This window comes from Canis lupus, chromosome 17 (assembly GCF_003254725.2).
Source record: "Canis lupus dingo isolate Sandy chromosome 17, ASM325472v2, whole genome shotgun sequence".
Taxonomy (NCBI): domain Eukaryota; kingdom Metazoa; phylum Chordata; class Mammalia; order Carnivora; family Canidae; genus Canis; species Canis lupus.
Window position 1 is genome coordinate 43953857 of NC_064259.1, and position 20537 is coordinate 43974393.

The 20537-nt window shown below is 38.9% G+C and overlaps 1 protein-coding gene across 8 annotated transcripts in view; it reads right to left on the bottom strand.

Moving 5' to 3' along the window:
• Positions 1–20537, bottom strand: part of CTNNA2 (catenin alpha 2) — a 1086013-nt gene that overhangs the window by 389946 nt on the left and 675530 nt on the right. The window contains exon 1 of one of the 8 annotated variants that reach the window (XM_035700680.2): positions 6479–6577. The exons of the other annotated variants lie outside the window; for them this stretch is intronic. Coding sequence (XP_035556573.1) covers positions 6479–6562 — 84 coding nt within the window. The 5' untranslated portion in view covers positions 6563–6577. Of the gene's footprint in view, positions 1–6478; positions 6578–20537 lie in introns of those variants that run through there. 8 annotated transcript variants of the gene reach the window in all.

Genomic DNA, 20537 nt, shown 5'->3' on the forward strand with positions numbered 1-20537 from the left:
TAAAAATAGCTATGCCTTTGGAGAGAAAACTCTGATACCATTTTTCAAACAAATAATTTGACAAAATAGTTGTCTTATAGATTGGGTGGCCAGATTGAGTAAATATAAAAACATCCAGTTAAATTTGAGTTTCAGATATAGAATAATTTTTTTTAGAATGTCTAAAGTATCACACTTTTGTTCACCTGAAATTCAAATTTAACTAGATCTCCCATATTCTATCTGATAGTCTATTTGTACTTGAAAATATGTGGAGTTGTTAAAAGCTAGTCCAGGACAGAAGAAAGAACATAGAAAAGATGAGGAGAAGAGGGAGACACAGTTTTTTCCATTTCTCTCTTTACCCTGGATTTACTCCTCAAGCTTGGGTCTTTAACAGCCAGTGGTTTTAAAACTGTAATTTGCAACCACAAGAGATGGTCCTTGGAGGAAATAAACATGGAGAGATTTAAATAAAACTTATAGCCTTTGGAAATCACATTTTCAAAATGTAGCCAACTCTGTAATTAAGTTCCAAATTATTTGGTGCAGTTGGTTTGGCTAACAGATGGAATGGTATTTTTGTTCATCCTTCATCCCCTGAGTTAGTTTCCAGAAATCCTGAGTGGTGTGTTTCAAGATTATTGCCTGAGTGACAGTTACATGTGTCTAATAATTTACTAGAATCAATGGATTTCTTTAAATGAATGCAGTGAACTGTTATTTATATAGACATGAATAATACATTTATAAGGGGAAAAGAAGTTGGGAAATACTTTTCAAAATGATGTATTGCAGTAATGATAAGTAATTATATACCAACATACTACTTTCTGATAAGATGTAACCAGTGCTATTTCAAACAGTCTTTTTTCCAGTGGTCCTCTGTGATTCATATTACAGTGGAATCTGATCTGATTAGATTAGGTAGCCTTCTATCTACAAGGCAGAGAGCATTCACAAAAAGACTCTCTTATAGATCAGTCTTATATAAAACCTAGCCAGATGAGACCCTCCAAGCTTTAAAATGTTAATTTGATCCTTATATGGGATTTTCTCCTAGATATTTCATGTTTACTGTATACAACTGTGTTATGTGCCACTCAAAACAACCCTCTGAGGTAGTTATTCCTTGCATCTTCATTTTATGAAGAAGGAAAGTGATACCTTGAGCATAAAAAAAACTTGCCCAATGTCTCATAATTTATGATTGGAAGACCCTTCTCATCGCTACATTATATGAATTGATTAAACTGCCTGGGGATATTTCCCAATGTCAGTGTAAACACACACACAGACACACACACATAGACCTCATCACTACTATTACCACTGCATACTCTACAAATATATTTCTCAATTTTACATGGGAAAAGAAGGAATAGAGAGAGGCTCCATTTCTTGCTATTAGATATAAACTCATTTCCCTACATTTATGCCTTCCCAAAATATTGAAACCTCTGCCATTCCACTAATAGCCAACTAGTCCATGTCTACTAAAAGGTCATCTCATATTTCAAGATAGACTAGGATGTTGAGAAACTGCATGTATGTAGGATTTTGTGTTTTGGTGGGGGAGGGGACTTTATATTTTCAAAGATTACTTTTCTTGGCAGGAGCTTCCAAATGCATTTCTTTGCCCTCCACTTAGCTACTCACTCTTATTCTCAAACTTCCAAAGTTTCATAAAACAACCATTTAAAAATACCAGGGTAGGTAGCATTTAATTATTGAATCCTTTGGTAAGCTGAAGTAACTGTTATGTAAGTATCTCTTCCATACTCTGTTTGACTTTTTCCATATTTTCTTAAGAACCTCCTCTCTGAAGCCTCAACCATGTTTATCTGATAGGCTATGTAAAGTTGTCTAAGACTGGAATTATCTGAGTTAAAAAGTTTACTACCCAAGAAAATGATAGTACTACCTCTGGTATGCTAATTCTTTTCAGACTCAAAAACTGTGATTTGATGAGACTGTTACACAAGTCAGGGCATTGTTACACTAAGAGCTCTATGAAGACATCAGCTAAACTACAGTCAAACTTTGTCCGAAAAATTTCTTCACTAAGAGAATGTGGTTTGGGTTTGAACCAGTTATTTTACATGCTATAAGTCCATAGTCCATTGCACATAAGGTGATCACTTCCTTGATGGACTAAGAGAGATCATTAAGCTCTGTACTCTACCAATGGCAAGGAAAGACTTGTAGTACTGGAAGAAATTTCTAAGTCTGCCCATTTCTATCTTCTTAGGCATAACTTTTTTTTTTAAGTTATGGAATATTGGAAAGAAATTAAAAACAAAACAAATACAAAACTACCACAGGATTTAATACAGTTTGGAGAGAGGGGAAAAAAAAAAGTAGCACCAACTTGGTTGCTCATAGGAGCTGGCAGGAAGCATAAATGAATGAAAAGGGCCAAGTGAACAATAGAAAAGGGTGGAGACTATGGCAAAATGCTTCCCCTCATCTGAAATAGTTCACCTTCATACTTAAATAAAAATTATGTTAGCCAAATAAACACACCTGGATTTGACCTGCTTACAGTCAGTTTTATAACCTCTGCTTTGTGGCCCCAATTCCAGCCATTCATTCACAACCCTAGATTTCTTAAGTCAGGATTTTTGCTAAGTTGATCAAAGCTGTCTTGGTTGCTGGCAAGTTTGACTCACATGAAGCTCATCGCACTTCTATGGAAATTCCAGGGGAATTCTGATTTTAAGTTGATAATTTATAAAGAATATTGTAATTGAACATTGTAATTAAAATACTTATAATAAATGAGTACGTATAAGAAGGGGTGGGAAAAACTACTCATCTATGCCACATAGCTTGATGAGAGAGAGCTTAGAATTTTCAAAGTAGAAGGACCATTTAATAGTCAGATTGTATGGTTCTATAAATAAACTTATTTCTGATATTGAAAAAAAGAAATTTCAAGTTGAAATTTGCTGGGCTTATGTATGATGGAAATAGACTACTTTATTTGTATGAATGATACAGAACAATACTAATTCTCTCAAGAAATATCTAAATTAGGGACGCCTGGGTGGCTCAGCAGTTTAGCGCCTGCCTTTGACCCAGGGTGCGATCCCAGAGTCCTGGGATCGAGTCCCACCTTGGGCTCCCTGCATGGAGCCTGCTTCTCCCTCTGCCTGTGTCTCTGCCTCTCTCTCTCTCTGTGTCTCTCATGAATAAATAAAATCTTTTTTTTTTTTTAAAGAAATATCTAAATTATAGGAGCGGTGATAAAATTAAAATTCAGGTAGAATTTTAATATAAAAACTCAAGCTCCAACAGCAAACAAGATGATACAATCTAAGCCACTATTGTACATTACAGTCATAAAAACTTGCATGCTGTCTTTAGGAGACCACTATTTCTCTCACTGCTGCATGGAAATACATAGACCTCTCATTTGTGTATACTTTGCTACTTAAACATGTTCTAGAAAAGTCATAAATTTCATCAGATGCCTGCAGGCTAGTCAAGGAGCCCCCAGCATTTTCAACATCCAGACTGCCTGTGGGTGTGTTAATCACTTTCTGGCACTGGACTAGTATAGTGGTCACTGGTTTATACAAAAAAGTTGAAAAATGAATTTTTCTTTTTATTGTGATAGTCTAGCCTCCTAAGAGTTGTCATATGTATCCCATATCAATGATTCAGAGTACAATAAAATACACTTAATGGGACTGAACTAAATTAAATCTTCCTTCAATGATTTACAAGACAGTGTGGGATTATTCTTGAGAATATAAATTTTCACTATAGAGGAGCTGAGATGGTAGAGTACATGTAAGAAATTAGACCAAGTCTTGTCTTAGATTTGTCTTTCTAGATATTCGAATTTCAATTTTCTTGCCATGTTTCTCTAAATGGAAGATGTGGATGGTAATCAGAGGATTACTGAGTAAGAAACAATAAGGATTACTGAGTAAGAAGCAATAAGGAAGGCTGGAAAGAGTATGGTCTGTGAACTTGGGTAACATGGTTTTGTCACCTGTAAAATGGATATGGCATGTGTATATCAAATGAAACAAAAATAGATGCAGAACAGTTTTGCCAGTTTAAGAACACTACAAAAGGAAGCAGAGATCTCTCTAGAACTCTCTAGATTGCTTTCTGCACCTGTACATTGCTTTCCATTATGAGATGGTAAATTTGCTTTAAGACTGTGCCAGTCCGTGCTTGCATTTGGGGTTCAAGACTATGCGTGAAACTATGTCTGGCATGGGCACAGTCTTCAGGGCAGCAGCTGCCACTCCAACTCTTGGTATGGTACACGTTTCCAGAAATGCAAGAGCTGAGCTCTGTGGATTTACAGCTTCTGCAGACTCTGGCCTACTGCCTGTTTTGCAGAGCAGACCACAGCCACTTCAAAGCACAAGCAATTCCACATCTACCTGGCCTTCACAGGAAGTCCTAAGAGGGCCTGCTTTGGTAAATTCCTTCTGATCACAAAAGAAAACAAAGGATGAAGCAATCCTGCCCTCTCTCCTACTCCTCTCAGACTCTCACTGAAAAATCACCTTATTCAGCCTTCTGTTGGCTCCACTTTGGCATCCCTCCTGGCCCTCATTGCCTAGCCCTTACCTACTCATCCCTAAATTCTCTCCTCAAATGCACCTTTTTAAGGTTCCCCAGACTTACTCAATTCCCTTGTTTAGCACATACTGTCATTTTTAATTATGCATTTGGGTGGCAAGTTAATTTAATGTGTTTCCCTTGTTGACTGCAAGCTCCATGAGGGTGGGGACAGTATCTGTCTGCCCCTTCGTTAGAGCTTCAGATCCCAGCAGCGCCTCCAGTATGAGAGTGGTGCCAGGCAAAATCCAGTTAGGTTTTCAGTTAGGATACACGTCATGTAATGGGGTCCAAAATTTTGCTCCCTTTCAGCGTAAGCCAGATTTATTGCCACTCTTCTCAGTCCTTTCTTTCAATTTTCTGCCCCTCTTTCTACTCTCTACCTGCTGTATTTACCTCTGACTGCTGTTGATAGAGTTTACCATATTTGTTAAAGGTCTTCCCCTCCCTGCACTTCACATACTCTGAGAATTTGTGGGAAGGTGTTTTAAGAACAGTGAGAATGTGAGAAGGGAGAAAGAAGGGAGAGAGCGCCACCAGGAGGACCAGCTCATAAGTGTGAACGAAGACATGACCATAGTTCTCAGGAAATATTGTCCTGAGGTGGCATCCCTCAGGGGACTGGGAGCCAGACACTGCTCTTTCTCAGCTGGTTCCTCCTTGATCCATAGAACCCATAAAATGCTGTGGGTGACTTTTTCAATTCTCTCAGGGATGGTACATAAGTAACGCCATTTTAAGATTTATAAGAAAGAAGTTAATCTTTACATATTATGGACACCTCGTGGCCTTAAGGGCTTAACCTTCTTGCAGAATCCCACGTGAGAGAGAGATGCTACACAGGAGACAGTGCATCCAGAAGGGATTAGGAAAATGCTCTGTGCTGGGAACAGGTGGTAGGACCCAGGCACTGATCAAGAAGTTTGGCCTTTGGATCTCTCATTCTAGGTAAGTGGCTTACCCCTTGGTTCACTTTGCAGTCCAGTTCAACTCTGATGGATCCACAAGCAACTTCCTCCCATGAAATATAGTCAGAAAAGCAAAACAAAACAAAAAGGATATTTTTTAAAATACTGGGCATCAATTACTCTTTATTGATAGTGGTTCAGTGAGAAGAAGCTGACTGTCAGGCTAGCATAGGAAAATTCCTACTAGCTCCCTAGTGAAGAAGAAGGCACAGCAAAATGTGTAACAAACCACCAAGCTTGCAGCACACCTGAGGTGTAGCTCAGGAACCAAGGAAGCTTTGTAGGCGAAAAGCTGGCAAGACACAGGGACACAGCTGACAGTGGCCCACAGGCTTCTGAAGAGAGCCCCCCCCACACACACCCTTAGCCACCTACCACCATCTGTGCTCCACATACGACTCAACCACGCTTGCCCACATAGGACTGTCAACCACGCTTGCCTGTGGGTGACGGCATCAGCCACTAGTTTTCTCTGTGTGTCCACCCACCCCCCTCACAGGGAGAATCCCCAGGCAAGAGGACCCTCTGGGAAGAGTGACAGGAAACATTAGTATGAGGGACTACAAGGCAATACATTCAGAGAAAAATAATACGCATCCTACTCCCAGGATGGAGAATTAGGAACGATGTAGGAAACAGCCTCATCTAGGCAAATCCCATGACTGAAGCAAATCCCATGACTGAAGCAATCCCAGCATCATCTACTCCAGTACTGTAATTCCTCAGATGGGGAAATGTGAGACTATACAAAGTCAAACAAGATCCAAGTCAGAATTAGAAACTATGGGTTTCTAATATGGTTGAAACCCATAGTTTCATAGAAACTCATAGTTTAACACACCTAGCTGGCCATCAGAATCAGCTGAAAGTAAGAAATACAAACATCTGGATTCCATCCTAGAGCTACTTAGTCTGAAGTTCCACAGCTGGGACAAGAGTCTTACCTTCTCAAAAGCTCCCAGGTGATTTGGCAGATTTGGGAAACTGTCTCTCAGCCTCCTCTCATCCCAGTTGTTATTTCTGTCCATAGACAATGATAAAGGAAGGTAACCAAGGTCTCCTCTTACTTCTAGAAGCTCACGCATTAGCTGAGGAGATGAGGCACATGTGGGAGATACGTGAGGACACACAGACTACCATATGATGAATGGATTGTAGAAGGGAGGTGTAGCAGCCATAAATCTACGCACAATAACCAGAGAAGGGGAGCTCAGTGTCATTTCTCAGGTTTGGGAAAGCTCTTAAGAACTGGATTCTGAGTCATTTACATTGAAATAGGTGAAGAAGGGAAGGGCTGGGTCATTTCTAAATGTCTCCTGAATCCTGGGCACTTTTCCATTCCCAAAGCTACTTTCACTGCCACCCCTTTGTCTTAATAGCTGAATTCCCTTGCTTTAGTTTTCACTCACACACCCCTAACTGATATCCCTTCTTTCAGAACTCCCTTCTCCCATCTATCCCTCAAATTGCTGCTGGAGAAATGTTTCACAAATACAAAGCTTTCACAGTATTCTTTTGCCAGAAACTCTTCCTAAATTCTTCCCATTTATAAATTAAGGTCTAAATGCCTTAAAAATGCTACCAAGACCCTTCTTAATTTAGGTTTTGGTTGTCTTTAACTTCATTTTCAATGCCGTCCTTTTTACACCTTGAGCTCCATCTTAAAAAAAAAAAAAAAAAAAAAAAAAAGTTGTCCCTCAAAGATACCACTATGTCTTTGCACATGCCTTTCTTCCATAAGGCATGCTCTCATCATACCTCTGTCCTCTCCTCTCAATTTCTACTTAGGAAATCAACACACATCCTTCAAGTTCTAGCTGAACTATCACTTCCAAATTAACAATATTACACTACCCCAGAGGTATTTTCAGTTTAATAGTTAGAAAAGTTAAAGAAACTGAACTCTAAACAATGAAATTCCAGGCATCAACCAATAATGAGGACACTGATGGGCATTCAAGCCACTGAAATCACAACTTCTAGACAAATGTCTCCTTTGTCAATGTATAAAGTCAAAATCAAATGGAAAAAGATGTGAATCTCAGTTCATGAAGCAACTTCTGATACATTTTTACCTAGAACAAAGGCAAACCACCTTCTTGTGAGATTGGTAAAGATACAAATATATTGTTGGGGCTGATATCCAAATCCAGATTAAATTTTTGGACTCATTTATGGAAATAAGCAACTGGGAAATGCAATTACTATTTGTAAATCATTTTGCTATAACCTTCTCCTCCAATATCGTTAAATAGCAAAATGCAACTGATGCTATTTTAGCTACGAGCAGAAGAAAATAAATCCTTGTAGCAACAAGCATCTGTCAAGGGATTTGACGTTCTCCAAAATACTCCTTGGTATTAAGCAAGCAATCTTTCACTTCTAAAAGGGATTCTCATTGATATGTATGAGCTAAGCACACTATTATTTATGGTTAAGTGCAAATTGATATGTTTAAGAAAAATGCAAAATTAAGAGACGTGTATATTAAAAGACCTAAGGTGGTAATTATGCATCCAGTGTGGATAATTTAAATATAGTGGCATTACAATATGCTTTCATAAACCTGCGGATGGCTCCAGAATGCAATAATGAATCGCTTTTAAGAGGTCTGCACACAAAATTACAAATAAGCAGAGTTGCTCTAGAGTGCATTCTGTGGCTGTGAAAAACATTTCAATAGAGAATACAGTGGAACAGTGGAACCACTATTAGGCTGGAGGTTAAAGAGTAGAGCTGTTCGGTACTGTTGGTAGAGTTTTCTGGGATGACAGAAATGTTCAACAACATTTCTGTAGCAGTTTCTTTAACAACCTAGTAGCCGTTAGCCACATCTACTTATCAAACACTTATGCTGTAGCTACAGTGATTGAAGAACTGAATTTTACATTTCATTTCATTTAAATTGTAAATTTAAATCTAGTCTCCTGGGACTACTGGATAGCATGTTGAAGACTAAACTTTAGGCTCAATCCTTCCTATGAAATTCACCACACACAAGCCTCTAACCCTTCCAGTTCTCAGTTTTTTTCATGTACAAAGTTGCTTTAACAAAATAATATCTAACATTCTGTGGATTTATAGATTTTTGATTCTTCCTGCCATACCCCCACATCAAGTGGAAACAGAAAACAAATAAAAATCAATAAGGACCTCCTACTGAGACCAAGAACCCGATTAAGCAATTATGCACCCTTGCTCCACCCCCAGTCAAAGAGTATCCTGAAATCAATTTCTAAGGAAACTTCTTTTCCGAGGTTATGTTAGATAATGCAAGTCTGGCACAGTGGAGTGGAGTTTTTGTTAGCTACTATTATGTTTGTTATTTTTAATTTGTGTCAGTTTTGTTGCTGTGGACAGAACAGGCAGTCTTCTTGTTGGGATTTGAAAACTTTGTAGATGGTCCTGATTTTTAGTTCTTCAGAGTGAATCTTGAAGGTTTGAGCTGAGTTGAGGACATGCTGATAACATGTCCTCAACAAGACAAGATAACAACAAGAGAGCAGGTATGACACTGATATTTCTATCCAGTTGATTAAGACACTGCTAACTCTACATGTTAAACCATCCAGAGGCCTCCCTCACAAAGAACGAAGCCACCCAAAGCAATGAGACATGTGATGAGTATGTGTAGATGTGGGGAAAAGGTAGAGAGAGGTCGGAAGACCACACTCTAGGCCCGAGTAGCTCACACCGAACAGCCACATACGCAAGTCTCAGACAGTCAAGATTGAGTGAAGAAGCGCCAGACATAAGCACACTTCCACCCATCAGTTCCGTTTTTATGAAATTTCCATTAGGAAACACTGCAAAACTTGTATGGGATATATATACACAAAGTTGTGTATAACACAAGCAGTATTATAATCATCGAAGGCCTGGAAACTATCCATATGCCAACAATAGGGAACTGATTAGTGGTTAATCTACAGAGCACAATTCAGCCAATACAATTTATATTTAGGAAGAATAAAAAATGAAATATTCTTAAAATTTACTCTATACTTAGTGTAAAATAAATGGAAATATGTACTGAGGAATAGGATATCTCTCTATCTCTGTCTCTGTATATATTCTAAAGCTAGAGAATATAATTAAAAAAACATTAAATCATTCATGTTCCTATCACTTGGAGAGTACCACTATTAATGTATCTACTTATTCATAGATACATATGCATTTTTTAATTACCATGTATTTATAATTAAAGAAAAGTTATAAATCCTATTTTTAAAGCACCTTTTAAAATGTTGATGCTCCAATGCATTAACAGAATAGCAAGCAGTTAGCTTAGAAGATGTCACCATATTATGTACAGTTCATTAGTTATGTGTAATAACATGTCTCAGGGAACCATAAAAGGGTTAATATTAATAGTCTTTCTAAAACACCCTATTTAGGCATAGGGAGAAAAATTGAGCTCATTTGATGATAGATACATACTAATAAATGGCTATAAATATTCATCAACATCTATTGCCTTTGGTTTTATGTAAACCATAAATATAATTTCCAAATGGCTATGAGCAATCACTATTTATTCGCCCTAAGAAAAAGCAATGACTAATACACTGATCTCTTTATAGCACTGGAGTTAGCTGCTACAGTATTAAAATTATTATCTTTAACCATATTACCAGCAAAGGTCCCCAACCACCTGGACACTACGGGTGAAACCCATTTCAGGGACTTTTTTTTTTTTTTTTTTTAATCTTGGCCATTTAAATGAGCCAATATCCGCCTCTCCTACTACACAGAAATAGCTCATGATAGCTACAAACTGGTGTTAAAAAATATATTAGGAAGTGGTTGAGAGCACGCAAACTGCTCTGTAATGAAGTCATTAAACTGGGTGAAGCTAATTTCTGAGGTACATTCTAACCTACAACCTAAGCCAGCACGCAGAAGCCAATAAACTTTTATGGGGTTCTGTAACCAAGCCATTCCTAGGAGTTAAATTACCAAAGCCCATTATAAGGTAAGTTTGACCAGCAAAACCTGAACTGACATTTGCAGTGTACACACAAAAATAATACCAGCAAATGGACATCTAAATTTTCTGCTAACTCTATAGGTACATGTGTCATCTAAAGAGAGCCATATTTACGTGTGAACTGAGAGGCAAATACTGCATTCTGCTTAGAACAATTAACATAAAGTCAAAGCAATTCAAACAAGGTTTGGAAATCAGACACTGCAAATGTTCAGAATGGTGCACAGTCTGACTGCAGCCATGGTGCTACCAGGCACACGGTAGGCCACCAGTTAGCATCACAAGAGTAGACGCAACATCTCTCCTTAAACAGTTGGTCCTCAGCACTTGCATTAGGCCATAAGATAACAAATGTCACCTAAACATTTTGGAAGGGATGCCTGAAGGGACATCAGGAAAAGATGCAACTCAAAGGTGAACTGTGTCTTTATTTTATTTTTTTTAAGATTTTGTTTATTATTTATGAGAGACAGACAGAGAGAGAGGTGCAGAGACACAGGCAGAGGGAGAAGCAGGCTCCATGCAGGGAGCCCGACGTGGGACTCGATCCCGGGTCTCTAGGATCACGTCCTGGGCTGAAGGTGGCACTAAACCGCTGAGCTACCCGGGCTGCCCTGAACTGTGTCTTTAAATGCTTAATTTAGCCACCCATTAAGTGAAGACTTCTTTCTCAACCAATGGGGTTCCCACTAAGCAGATAAAATGGAGTTTATCAATTATGATGTAGGCTGACTCTGCTTTTTGCAGTTCTCTACCACTTGACTTAGTGCCTCTCCTTCTCTGAGAACCTCATAATAATTTCCCAACCTCTGGTCTATCTCTGAATCTTGGTTTCCTTGATGTACTCCATTGGCATATGTGAGTGAGGTCACAGCTACAACTTTAAGATGCCATCCTTTGCCATCCTGCCAAAGAAGTAAAGTTTCTTCATTAACCGATATAGCTTCTGCTTTGTGCAAACACCTACCAGGAATCATAGGACTAGGAAAGACCTAACAATGTCAGCCAATCCATTCTAGAGCCTCCAAGCAAAGCCAGAGCCCCAGATACCACTAAATGAGATATCTTTGGATTGAAGAGTCCATGAAAAACAGTGCCCCCAGTTCCAGGAACAATTTCTACAAAATGTATGCTGACTGCTGACCCTCCATAATTTTCCCCCATTGTCACATTAACAGAGTCATAGCAATCCTTCAGATAGTTGTTTTCTATTATTATTAATTGCAACATCCTTGTGAAATAGCATAGTGTGATCATTAAGGGTGTGGGCTTAGGAGGGTGCCAAGATTTCAATACTGGCTCTGTCAGAGAATTGGAAGACTAGGAAAAATTTTAACTATTGGAAGTCTTTATAATGTGGGATAATAATGCAATAATAATAGTACTGAGCCCATTGGGTTTCTATGAAGTTTAAAAGAAATAAAATGTGAGAAAAGTACTCAACATAGTACCTGGAATATACTAAGGGCTCAAAAGCTGGCAATTATTACTATTCATATTGGCCACATATTGATACTATGGTCCAGGATTATAGAATAGGCCTTTTTATTTTCAAGTCATATTCCTAACCATGATCTGATGTAATGTTCTGATCAGCTTGGTGATTTAGCCATGAGAAATGCTAGTAAAGAGAAACTAGTAAACCCTTTGTCCATTGTTACACAGTAACTTTGTGGAGGAATGAAGCCTGAAACCCCCATCTACATCAGAGCTTTAATCCCTCTTTCTGCCACCCAATGCTGAAAAGAAGTGAAGTTTAAAAAGTAGATTATATGTGGGGCACCTGGGTGGCTCAGTCTGTTAAGCTTTCCACTTCTGATTTCAGCTCGGGTCGTGATCTCCAGGTTGTGGGATCAAGCCCTGCATTGGGATCTGCACTCAGCAAGTCTGCCTCTCTCCCCCTCTCTCCCTCCCCTCTCCCCTCTAATGCTCTCTCTTTCTCTCTCAAATAAATAAATAAATAAATAAATAAATAAATAAATAAATATTTTTTAAAAACGTAGATTATATATTTAAATGAAACAAAATCATACTAAAGGAATGGTTTCAATATGTCTCAAGAACAACCTGTGGGACTCAGAGGAAACCAATGAGTGGATTAAGCTTTCTGGGAAAGGAGTGGAACCGGGCACTTAGGAGGGCACTGAAGTACCTTTCTGGGGCGGGAAGCCCATGAGAAAGGCATGTCCAGGATGGGAGGTCACTGAGAAGAGTGCAGAGTAGTTCACTTCCTGAGACAGCCCCTGTGATCTCCCTTAGCATCATCTATCATCAGAGGCTGGGCAAGTCTCCTGGGAAGAGCCAACGTACTGCAGGAGGTTTGCCTGTACAGGTGTCAGAGCCATGGTTATTCCATGTGTCCCATCTCCCTTTCTCCCTGGGGCTGGGCTTGCATCTTCTGAAAACCTGACATTCAGTGAGCAGTGGAATAAATGGGGCCAATGTTAGGGAGGATGTCTGAGTAGGGAAACGTACCAAAATGGGCCAGTCCAATCTACATAATGCTACTCATAGCAGTTACTGAGTATCCATACATTGCCAGGCACAGTAATCAGGGAGGAGTCAGGGTTCTTGCCTGGGTGGAGAGGGTCTAATTAGGGCCAGGAGCCCGGCACACCTGCAACTGCTATCAGATATCCTAATGCAGCACAAAGGCCAAGATGGGGTTTCAGAAGCCCTAAATCCACCCAGTTCTGACACTGACACTCATAATGCTGCTAACCAGATATTAGTCAAAGCAATTCTCTTCCTTCAATGGGGGCCTCCTTCTCTGCAGCAGTAGATTTAATAATGATGTTAATAATATTTACAATAGGCACCTCTAATTGCCGCTAGCTAATGAGGAGGCTATAGCAGAGTCCTTTCTACCAAAGCTCCTTCCATCCCTATCAGGCCGAACACATGTCCTTTTGCCTGCTGGAGGAATCCAAGGCTCAGCAGTTGACTCCTGGCCTGGAATTGAGGCTAGCATGGGGATTCCCTCCATTTGCCCTTCAGCCCTTCAGGTGGCTGTGATGCCCATGAAAATGTGCTCTGAAGATGCTTCACCTGAAGCAGTCCTCACAAGGTAGACTCACATGTGAAGGAGCTTCCTGTCCCCTCCGGAAAGCAGAGGTGGCCTGAAAACAGGGGTGGTCTATTTATCACAGGCCATTCAGTGGGACAGCTCCCTCCCTTATCAAGCCTGCCTCAGCTCCTCTAGTTCGAACACCACCATTTCCTTCCCATTTCTTTTTTTCCCCTCCCATTTCTAAACTTTGCCATGCTACTTACAGTCTTCAGCCATTCAATAAAGCCCTGAACTGACTTCTGACTGTGGTATGTCCCGGAATCCTGTCTTTACTTCCCTTAGAACAGGGCTCTGCAGACACAGGCTGAATGAATTAACTTTACTTCCCAGGTACTGAATTTACTTTTGTTTAAGAATATCTGCAAGCTTCTGAAGCACAGAAATAACCTGAAGATTCTCCCTGGAAAATTTTCACACTTGGTTTTGCTCACTTCAGTCCAAAAGAATGGACTGCCACTCTGCTCAAGGTAGGAAGAGTTCACATACAAGGCTCACACAAAGAGTAAAAACTTTTTAAAGTAAGATAAATGTATTCTTTTAGCTATCCCATTTAACACCTTATTTTATTTCTATTAGAAACATATTGTAAAATGCTGGATTGTTGGAAAAAGCCATTTTAGGAAATTTGTCACAGTAAATATAGAAGTCTCTAATGTCTATGGTATACATAATATACTCTAATCCTGCGCAGTGTACGATCTCTACAACTGTATGTAGCAATGTTGAATTTAACCATGAATAGACTCTAGGGACTCTGCTCTTGCCTTCTGGGTGCAAATAACATTTAAAATGCAAGTTGCAGCCTAACTCACTGCTCTGATAATTGCCAGAATGTGGATTTCAGCATGGTCATCTATCTGGTATTCATGGACACCAACCTCTCGTCTCCTAATTCAATAATTGCTTATCTTGACAGAATGCCAAAGGACAAGTCATGACACACCTAAGAGAATGGATGGTAAAGGAAAAGGTAGATCTATATATGATCCATTTAGGACCGAGTTGCACAATAACTCACTGTCCAGAAACTGATTGGCTGGGTTAGGGTAAGCATGGGCTTCATGCTGGATACCCTCATACATCCAAATCTGAGGATATTCACTGGCAGCTGGTAGAGATGCATCATATATTCCCTGGAACTCCTCTCTGCAGATTTACCTCTCAGCCTTCTTATGCACTGCATTCATCAGGTGGCTATATCCAGGCTACAGAATGTGATGAATGGCCCTCTTTTCTTTCTGCCTTCTCTTTCAGCAACAAAGCAATCATTAATGTTTGCAAGGTTCCTTATATTTTAAAAAGTCCTTTCATCATGTGTATCATTTCAAAATTGGCTCCCTATGGTGATACTCTGTGGTAGGTTTCATGATTATTCTCACTTTAAAAATTAGTTAGATGACTTGCTGACAATAATGTAGCTAATACAGGATAGCTTTAGGTAGAACAATTACGATTCTGACTCCCAATTACCCTGTGTATGTGTGTGCATGTGTATTTGTGTATTTTACATATGCATATATTTAGTGGGTTTTTTTTTTTTAATTTATAGCCATCGATCTCAGAAGAGACAGAATGTTTAAGTAAGAAGGAAGTAGATGTGGATAGTCAAGACAAGGCTGCAATGATGAATAAAATGCCCTCTTACTGGAATGTATGACTCCTCAGAACCTTCCAGAACACATAAATGTCTCTGAAAATGATATACCCATTTTAACTAAAGAAGAAATACTAGGTCATATTCATCATTTAAGTGGGTCCTCCTTGGCACAAAAAGCCTCAATAAAATGATTGTGGAGAGAACCCTTCTTGAACAAACTGGGCACTCTAGACAAATCTCTTCTAAGCATCCAGGAGAGACCAACCAATGGTGTTATTAATTTAGAGGTTAGTGGCATTCAACTTATAGAATACCCACAGCGATGCAGCAATCTGTCCTATATCTTGTTGCAGTAAAATTTTAAGTTTCTGCTTAACAAAGGATCATTCTTATGACATTTTGAGCTCCCCAGTGATGGACTTCCTTCCTTAGGATCTGGGTGATTTGCTTTATTGAAGTTGTTCAAGTCAGAGGCTGAATGACCACTTTCTAGGGATGACCTAAGAGAGAGTTACCTCTTCACATGAAAGTTAAATGGATACTTGAAAAAGTAGCCAGTTTCTTTCTAGAAGTAGGGGTTTCTGGTAGACGGAGTAACAATGTGCCAACAGCAAAGTTTTAAGGAGTTCCTTGAAGGACCCTGAATGTTTTCTGGGAAGGGGATGCTATTTCTTACTATGTTCTCTCAGATTCTAATTATTTTGGATTGAGATATGCCATAACTGTCTCTATTTGCAGGAAGATGAAAAGCCGCCTAGAGGAGCCACTAAACCATCCAGAAGCAAATGGGCTTGGGTGCAAGATTTAAAACACAGAGCATGTGTGGGAGGGGTGCTGGCTAGATAGAGCCCACACATACATTTCTGAGAAGAATCTCCCTCGATACAGAAGATGAAAACTGAATTCACACTGTATGGCTGGGGGCAGCAACAATAGGCTGTGACTTTTAATGGGTTTCTGAAAATGCTGTATGTATTCCATTCGTTGGCAAAGGAAGCACATTAATAAAGGGAGAGTGGCTGGTAACCAGCCATGGATAGTGGGGCAACGCTGGCTTGCTGTGATTAGAAAGCTTGCTGAATGTAATATATCCTCTATCCACACTAAAATGGCTTCATTTAATAAAGCGGTATTACTGCTGACACAAATGCATTAAAAAGTGGGCACAAGCAGGAGTTTAAAGTTCCTCCTGCTGTGACCTTTGCCAAGTCAATTTCTCCCTTTGAAAAACAAAGGGATTTCCCAAAACATAGTAATTTGTATAACATCATCATGATTTTTGCTAAATATATAGACTACATCCTATGAATTGATACGTTTTTAAATTTAATAAGAAAACCCTATTATTTCTGTAAATGGGATATCAGTATTTTTCCAACATAATTAAAATATACAAACACTTTTCCTACACGTAATAATATACCCAGCCTTTACAGTCAAAAGGTCTAGCACCTTGGCTTTCCATTTCGGGAAACACTGAGCAAAATGATCACTAGCTCAACTCTGGAAATCTGTATTGTATTGTGGAGTCAAAGGGCCAGATCAGTCTAGGTACCAGGTACCTGCTATTCTGTATCTTAGCTTCCTTCTTACAGTGGTTTCTTACTGTTTCAAATACTTTTCTCTCCATTCTCTCCTTCTTATTTTTCTACAGTCTTCTCAACTCTTAACTTAGCCATCTTTAATGCAAATTCTTACTGAGAATCAATGTGGGCAGAAGCATGTGGTAGGTGTTATCAGGGCTTATAAAATGAATAATGCATGCCCATAATATATATGAGTCAAGAGTCAAGACAGATTAAGCAGTTCAAGAAAAAACTTACAAAGAAACATAATAGCACACATACAATAATACATTCTAACACAGACACCAGAGACATGGAGTTGAACATATATTCAAAGATTTACTCTTAGAATTGAAAGGCATTCCAGAGGCCACCTAATTCAGAGCCTGTTTACCAGTGGCCTAGTGTTTGAATTCAACTGTCAAGCATGTTTGATTTGACATGCAAATTACTTTAAAAAAGGAAAAAATGCAACACCTGTCCCATTGACCTCAGTCTTCCACTCCTTCTACAATCTTATCCCAGTCCTGCTTTATGGATTTATATACTCTATCTGACAAGAAAGATGCTTTTGAGCATATTCTCTGATGTACTTCAACCCCCACCCTATCAATAATCATCATACCGAAGTAGAAAAGCAGGGCAAGTTGTAGAATCCTATAGCTCTTGATTATCAATAAAGTTTTTTTATGAGGTTCAATCTACAATGATGCTTCTGGGATGTATTACTCTTATATAGAGTCTTTTTTTTAAAGATTTTATTTATTTATTTGTGTGTGTGAGAGAGCAAGCATGAGTGGGGGGAGGGGCAGTGGCCGAGAAGCAGACTCCATAGGGCAGGGAGTCCAATGTGGGGCTCGATCCCAGGACCCCAAGATCATGACCTGAGCCAAACTCAGGCATTTAACAGACTGTGCCACCCAGGCACTCTTCTTATGTAGGGTCTTGAAAGAGACGTTCAATGAATCAAATTTTGAGAGAAGAGATATTAGTTGTGGAAGGTTGCAAAGAAAAGAGGCTGAGGAGAGAGGATGGAGAAATCTACAGTATGGGGAAGGTAACACATTAAAACCAAGCAAATGCAAAAGAACAGCAAAGAGGTGAACATACAGACTCCACCTTTTCCCAGGGCCTGGAAGGTAAGGAAGATGAGGGACATACAAGGTGGAAGAGTGTGGAACTGACTCCCCCTAAAATGATTCACAAGTTAGTTACAGAGATATCAGGCAGGTACAAAATGATCTGCACACACTCTCTTTAGAACTAACAGGAAACCAGGCCAGAAAGGGAGGGGTGGTCAAGAGAAATAGCAGGGCTTAAAATTAATCAAAGTGTCTTGGGTGGATTTTAGAGGTAGAAGTGATCTTAAAGATCATGTACAACCCTTTCTTTTTTCAAGGGGAGAAAATGGCCCAAGAAGAGCTGTGTAACTTGCTCAAGTTTATGTGCCTGGATAGACACAAAGGAAAACTGGCCCTTTCACTTCCAGTTTGGTTGTTTTTTTACTTTGAGTTGAGTTGGGCTTAATTAAGATCATAGGTGATAAACAGAATGATGATATGAAAATGTAGTTTGAAGAAATAGAGTTTGCAATATATTCAGGAATAACTGAATAGAAAGTGACTGAAAGAAGAGAAATATGCCAGAAGCTCTTACTTCTAGGTCTTATTTGAAACCAGGGCTTCTTTATAGTTACCAATATCACTATTCCTCTCCTAAGAACCTAATAAATAAAATTTAAAGTCAAGTCTCCTCTTTGCAAAAGTTACCAACTTACCTTTCCCACCCACCCTACCCATTATGCCTCCTGCAGATACATCACTTTGCAAACAAGTCGCCTCCTACAAGGCCTCCTGTAACCTCAGAAGCTTGCATAAGTTCTATTAAAATATCATAGAGTGAAGGCAAAGTCAACCACTAGTCATAATAAAAAGCACCTAGGACATATTTCTTAGCAACTACAGAGCAATTTATTTTCTATCTGCCCAGATATGTGTCAACAGTTCACTTTCTGACTTTTGAAATCACAAAGAGTTTCTGTTGACCAGAATTTATCGAGCTGTTTTAGAAAACACCTAATGTCAGCAAAGGGAACTATTTTTATCACTGTATGTTGTTTAACGGCCCTTGATGGTGATCAAATTTATAGCACCTATAAAAGGCAGAACAACCCAAGAGGCTGAGCCAAGAACTTTGATTTCCAAAGAACAAAGCATTACAAAGCAAGGATTCTAGCTTGTACCCCACAAACCAGGGGAAAGGAGTCCCACTAAACAGAAAAGTAAAGGCACAAAGAATTAGGAATATAGCCAAATGGGCATTTAAATCATCATTTTAATTTCCTCCTCAGAGTTTAGTCATCTAGCAAATATTTACTGAGTAGTTCCAATGTACAGGTTTCTGTTATAAATATTAAGAGAGTCAAAAAATAAATAAGTCATAGTTCCTTATCCTCAAGAGCTCCCAAGATAGGAGAGGATAAGGAGGTATAAATAAATTACTGTAATGGACAATGGGATATTTTAAGTATAATAGCAGCCCAGGCAACATGTTGAATGTGCCCAGAATAACTGATTCAAGACAGTTTAAATCTGATTATTCTATATACAAAATCTATAAATTATAAGCATTGATGCTGACTGAATAAACTTCTTCTGACTGAAAATTAAAAGGATACATTTATAATTTTGGGATTTTATCTATATATTTGTTAGCAGAATAGCACTTTTAAAATGTGGAGGTGATACTTTGGTGAATGTTGGCTATACTCAACCAGAAAGAGAAAAAGCTATTGTCTTTAATGACTCATGTTGCCTGGTAATATGGGCTTTCCCAGGTGAAATGATGCAGGACCCAAGGCAAGTTTTGCTACCTGGCATTTACTTTTCTTCTTAGCCTTCTAAGAATTCAGAAATAATCATTCAAAATCATAAGAGAGAGCCAAATGGAATTAAAGATCTTAGGGAATTCTTGGGAAAAGTGAGTCACCTGTAGAAAAATAGCTTTGGCTTGTTTGGCTTTCTTTAGAATGTAATGGGGTGGGTACTTCATCTATTTGCTTCAACAGGATCCATTTGAGTCTTCAGTTTTTCATTACTTAGTCTTGTGGGGTTCACTTGAGATTCCTTTCTCTGCATGGATCGCTATTTCTCAAGCTGGGGAAGTTGCAGTGCTTCTGAATGAGGAACAGTGATTGGAGTGGTAGCACACCAAATTAAAATGGATGTCAAGGCTTTGAACTCTTTCAGTGAACTCTCCTTGTGGTACCAATTCGGCTGTTGCTACAATCATTTATATTTAACAAATTGCTTTTGAAAGATGAATAAACCAAGATACAAAGTTTAAGGAATGTGTCAGGTGTCATACATAATTGGTACATAATCAAGATGGATACCAAGTTGTAGGTTCTAATAACCCTTGCATCAAAGCTCCTGAGAACTTGCTTAAATAGTCCTATAAATGGCAGTGAAGGAACTCTAGATGAGATATTAAAAGGCTATATCATATATACCACTGACTAATGTTTCATGACTAAAATTAAGACATAAAAAATCATCAGGATATCAACAGCAATATTCAGGAGTCCAGATATTTGACTTCTTTTAAGATTCAGCTGGTTCACAATTTGAGAGCCATTTTAGGGTTACTGTTTTCCCTTGAAGTATTTGTCTTGGGTAGTTGGAGGAAAGATTAATACTTACTAGTATCATAGTGCACATATACATTAGATTTGGAATGCATTCTAGACGTTATATATAAACCACACAGCTTAAAAAAC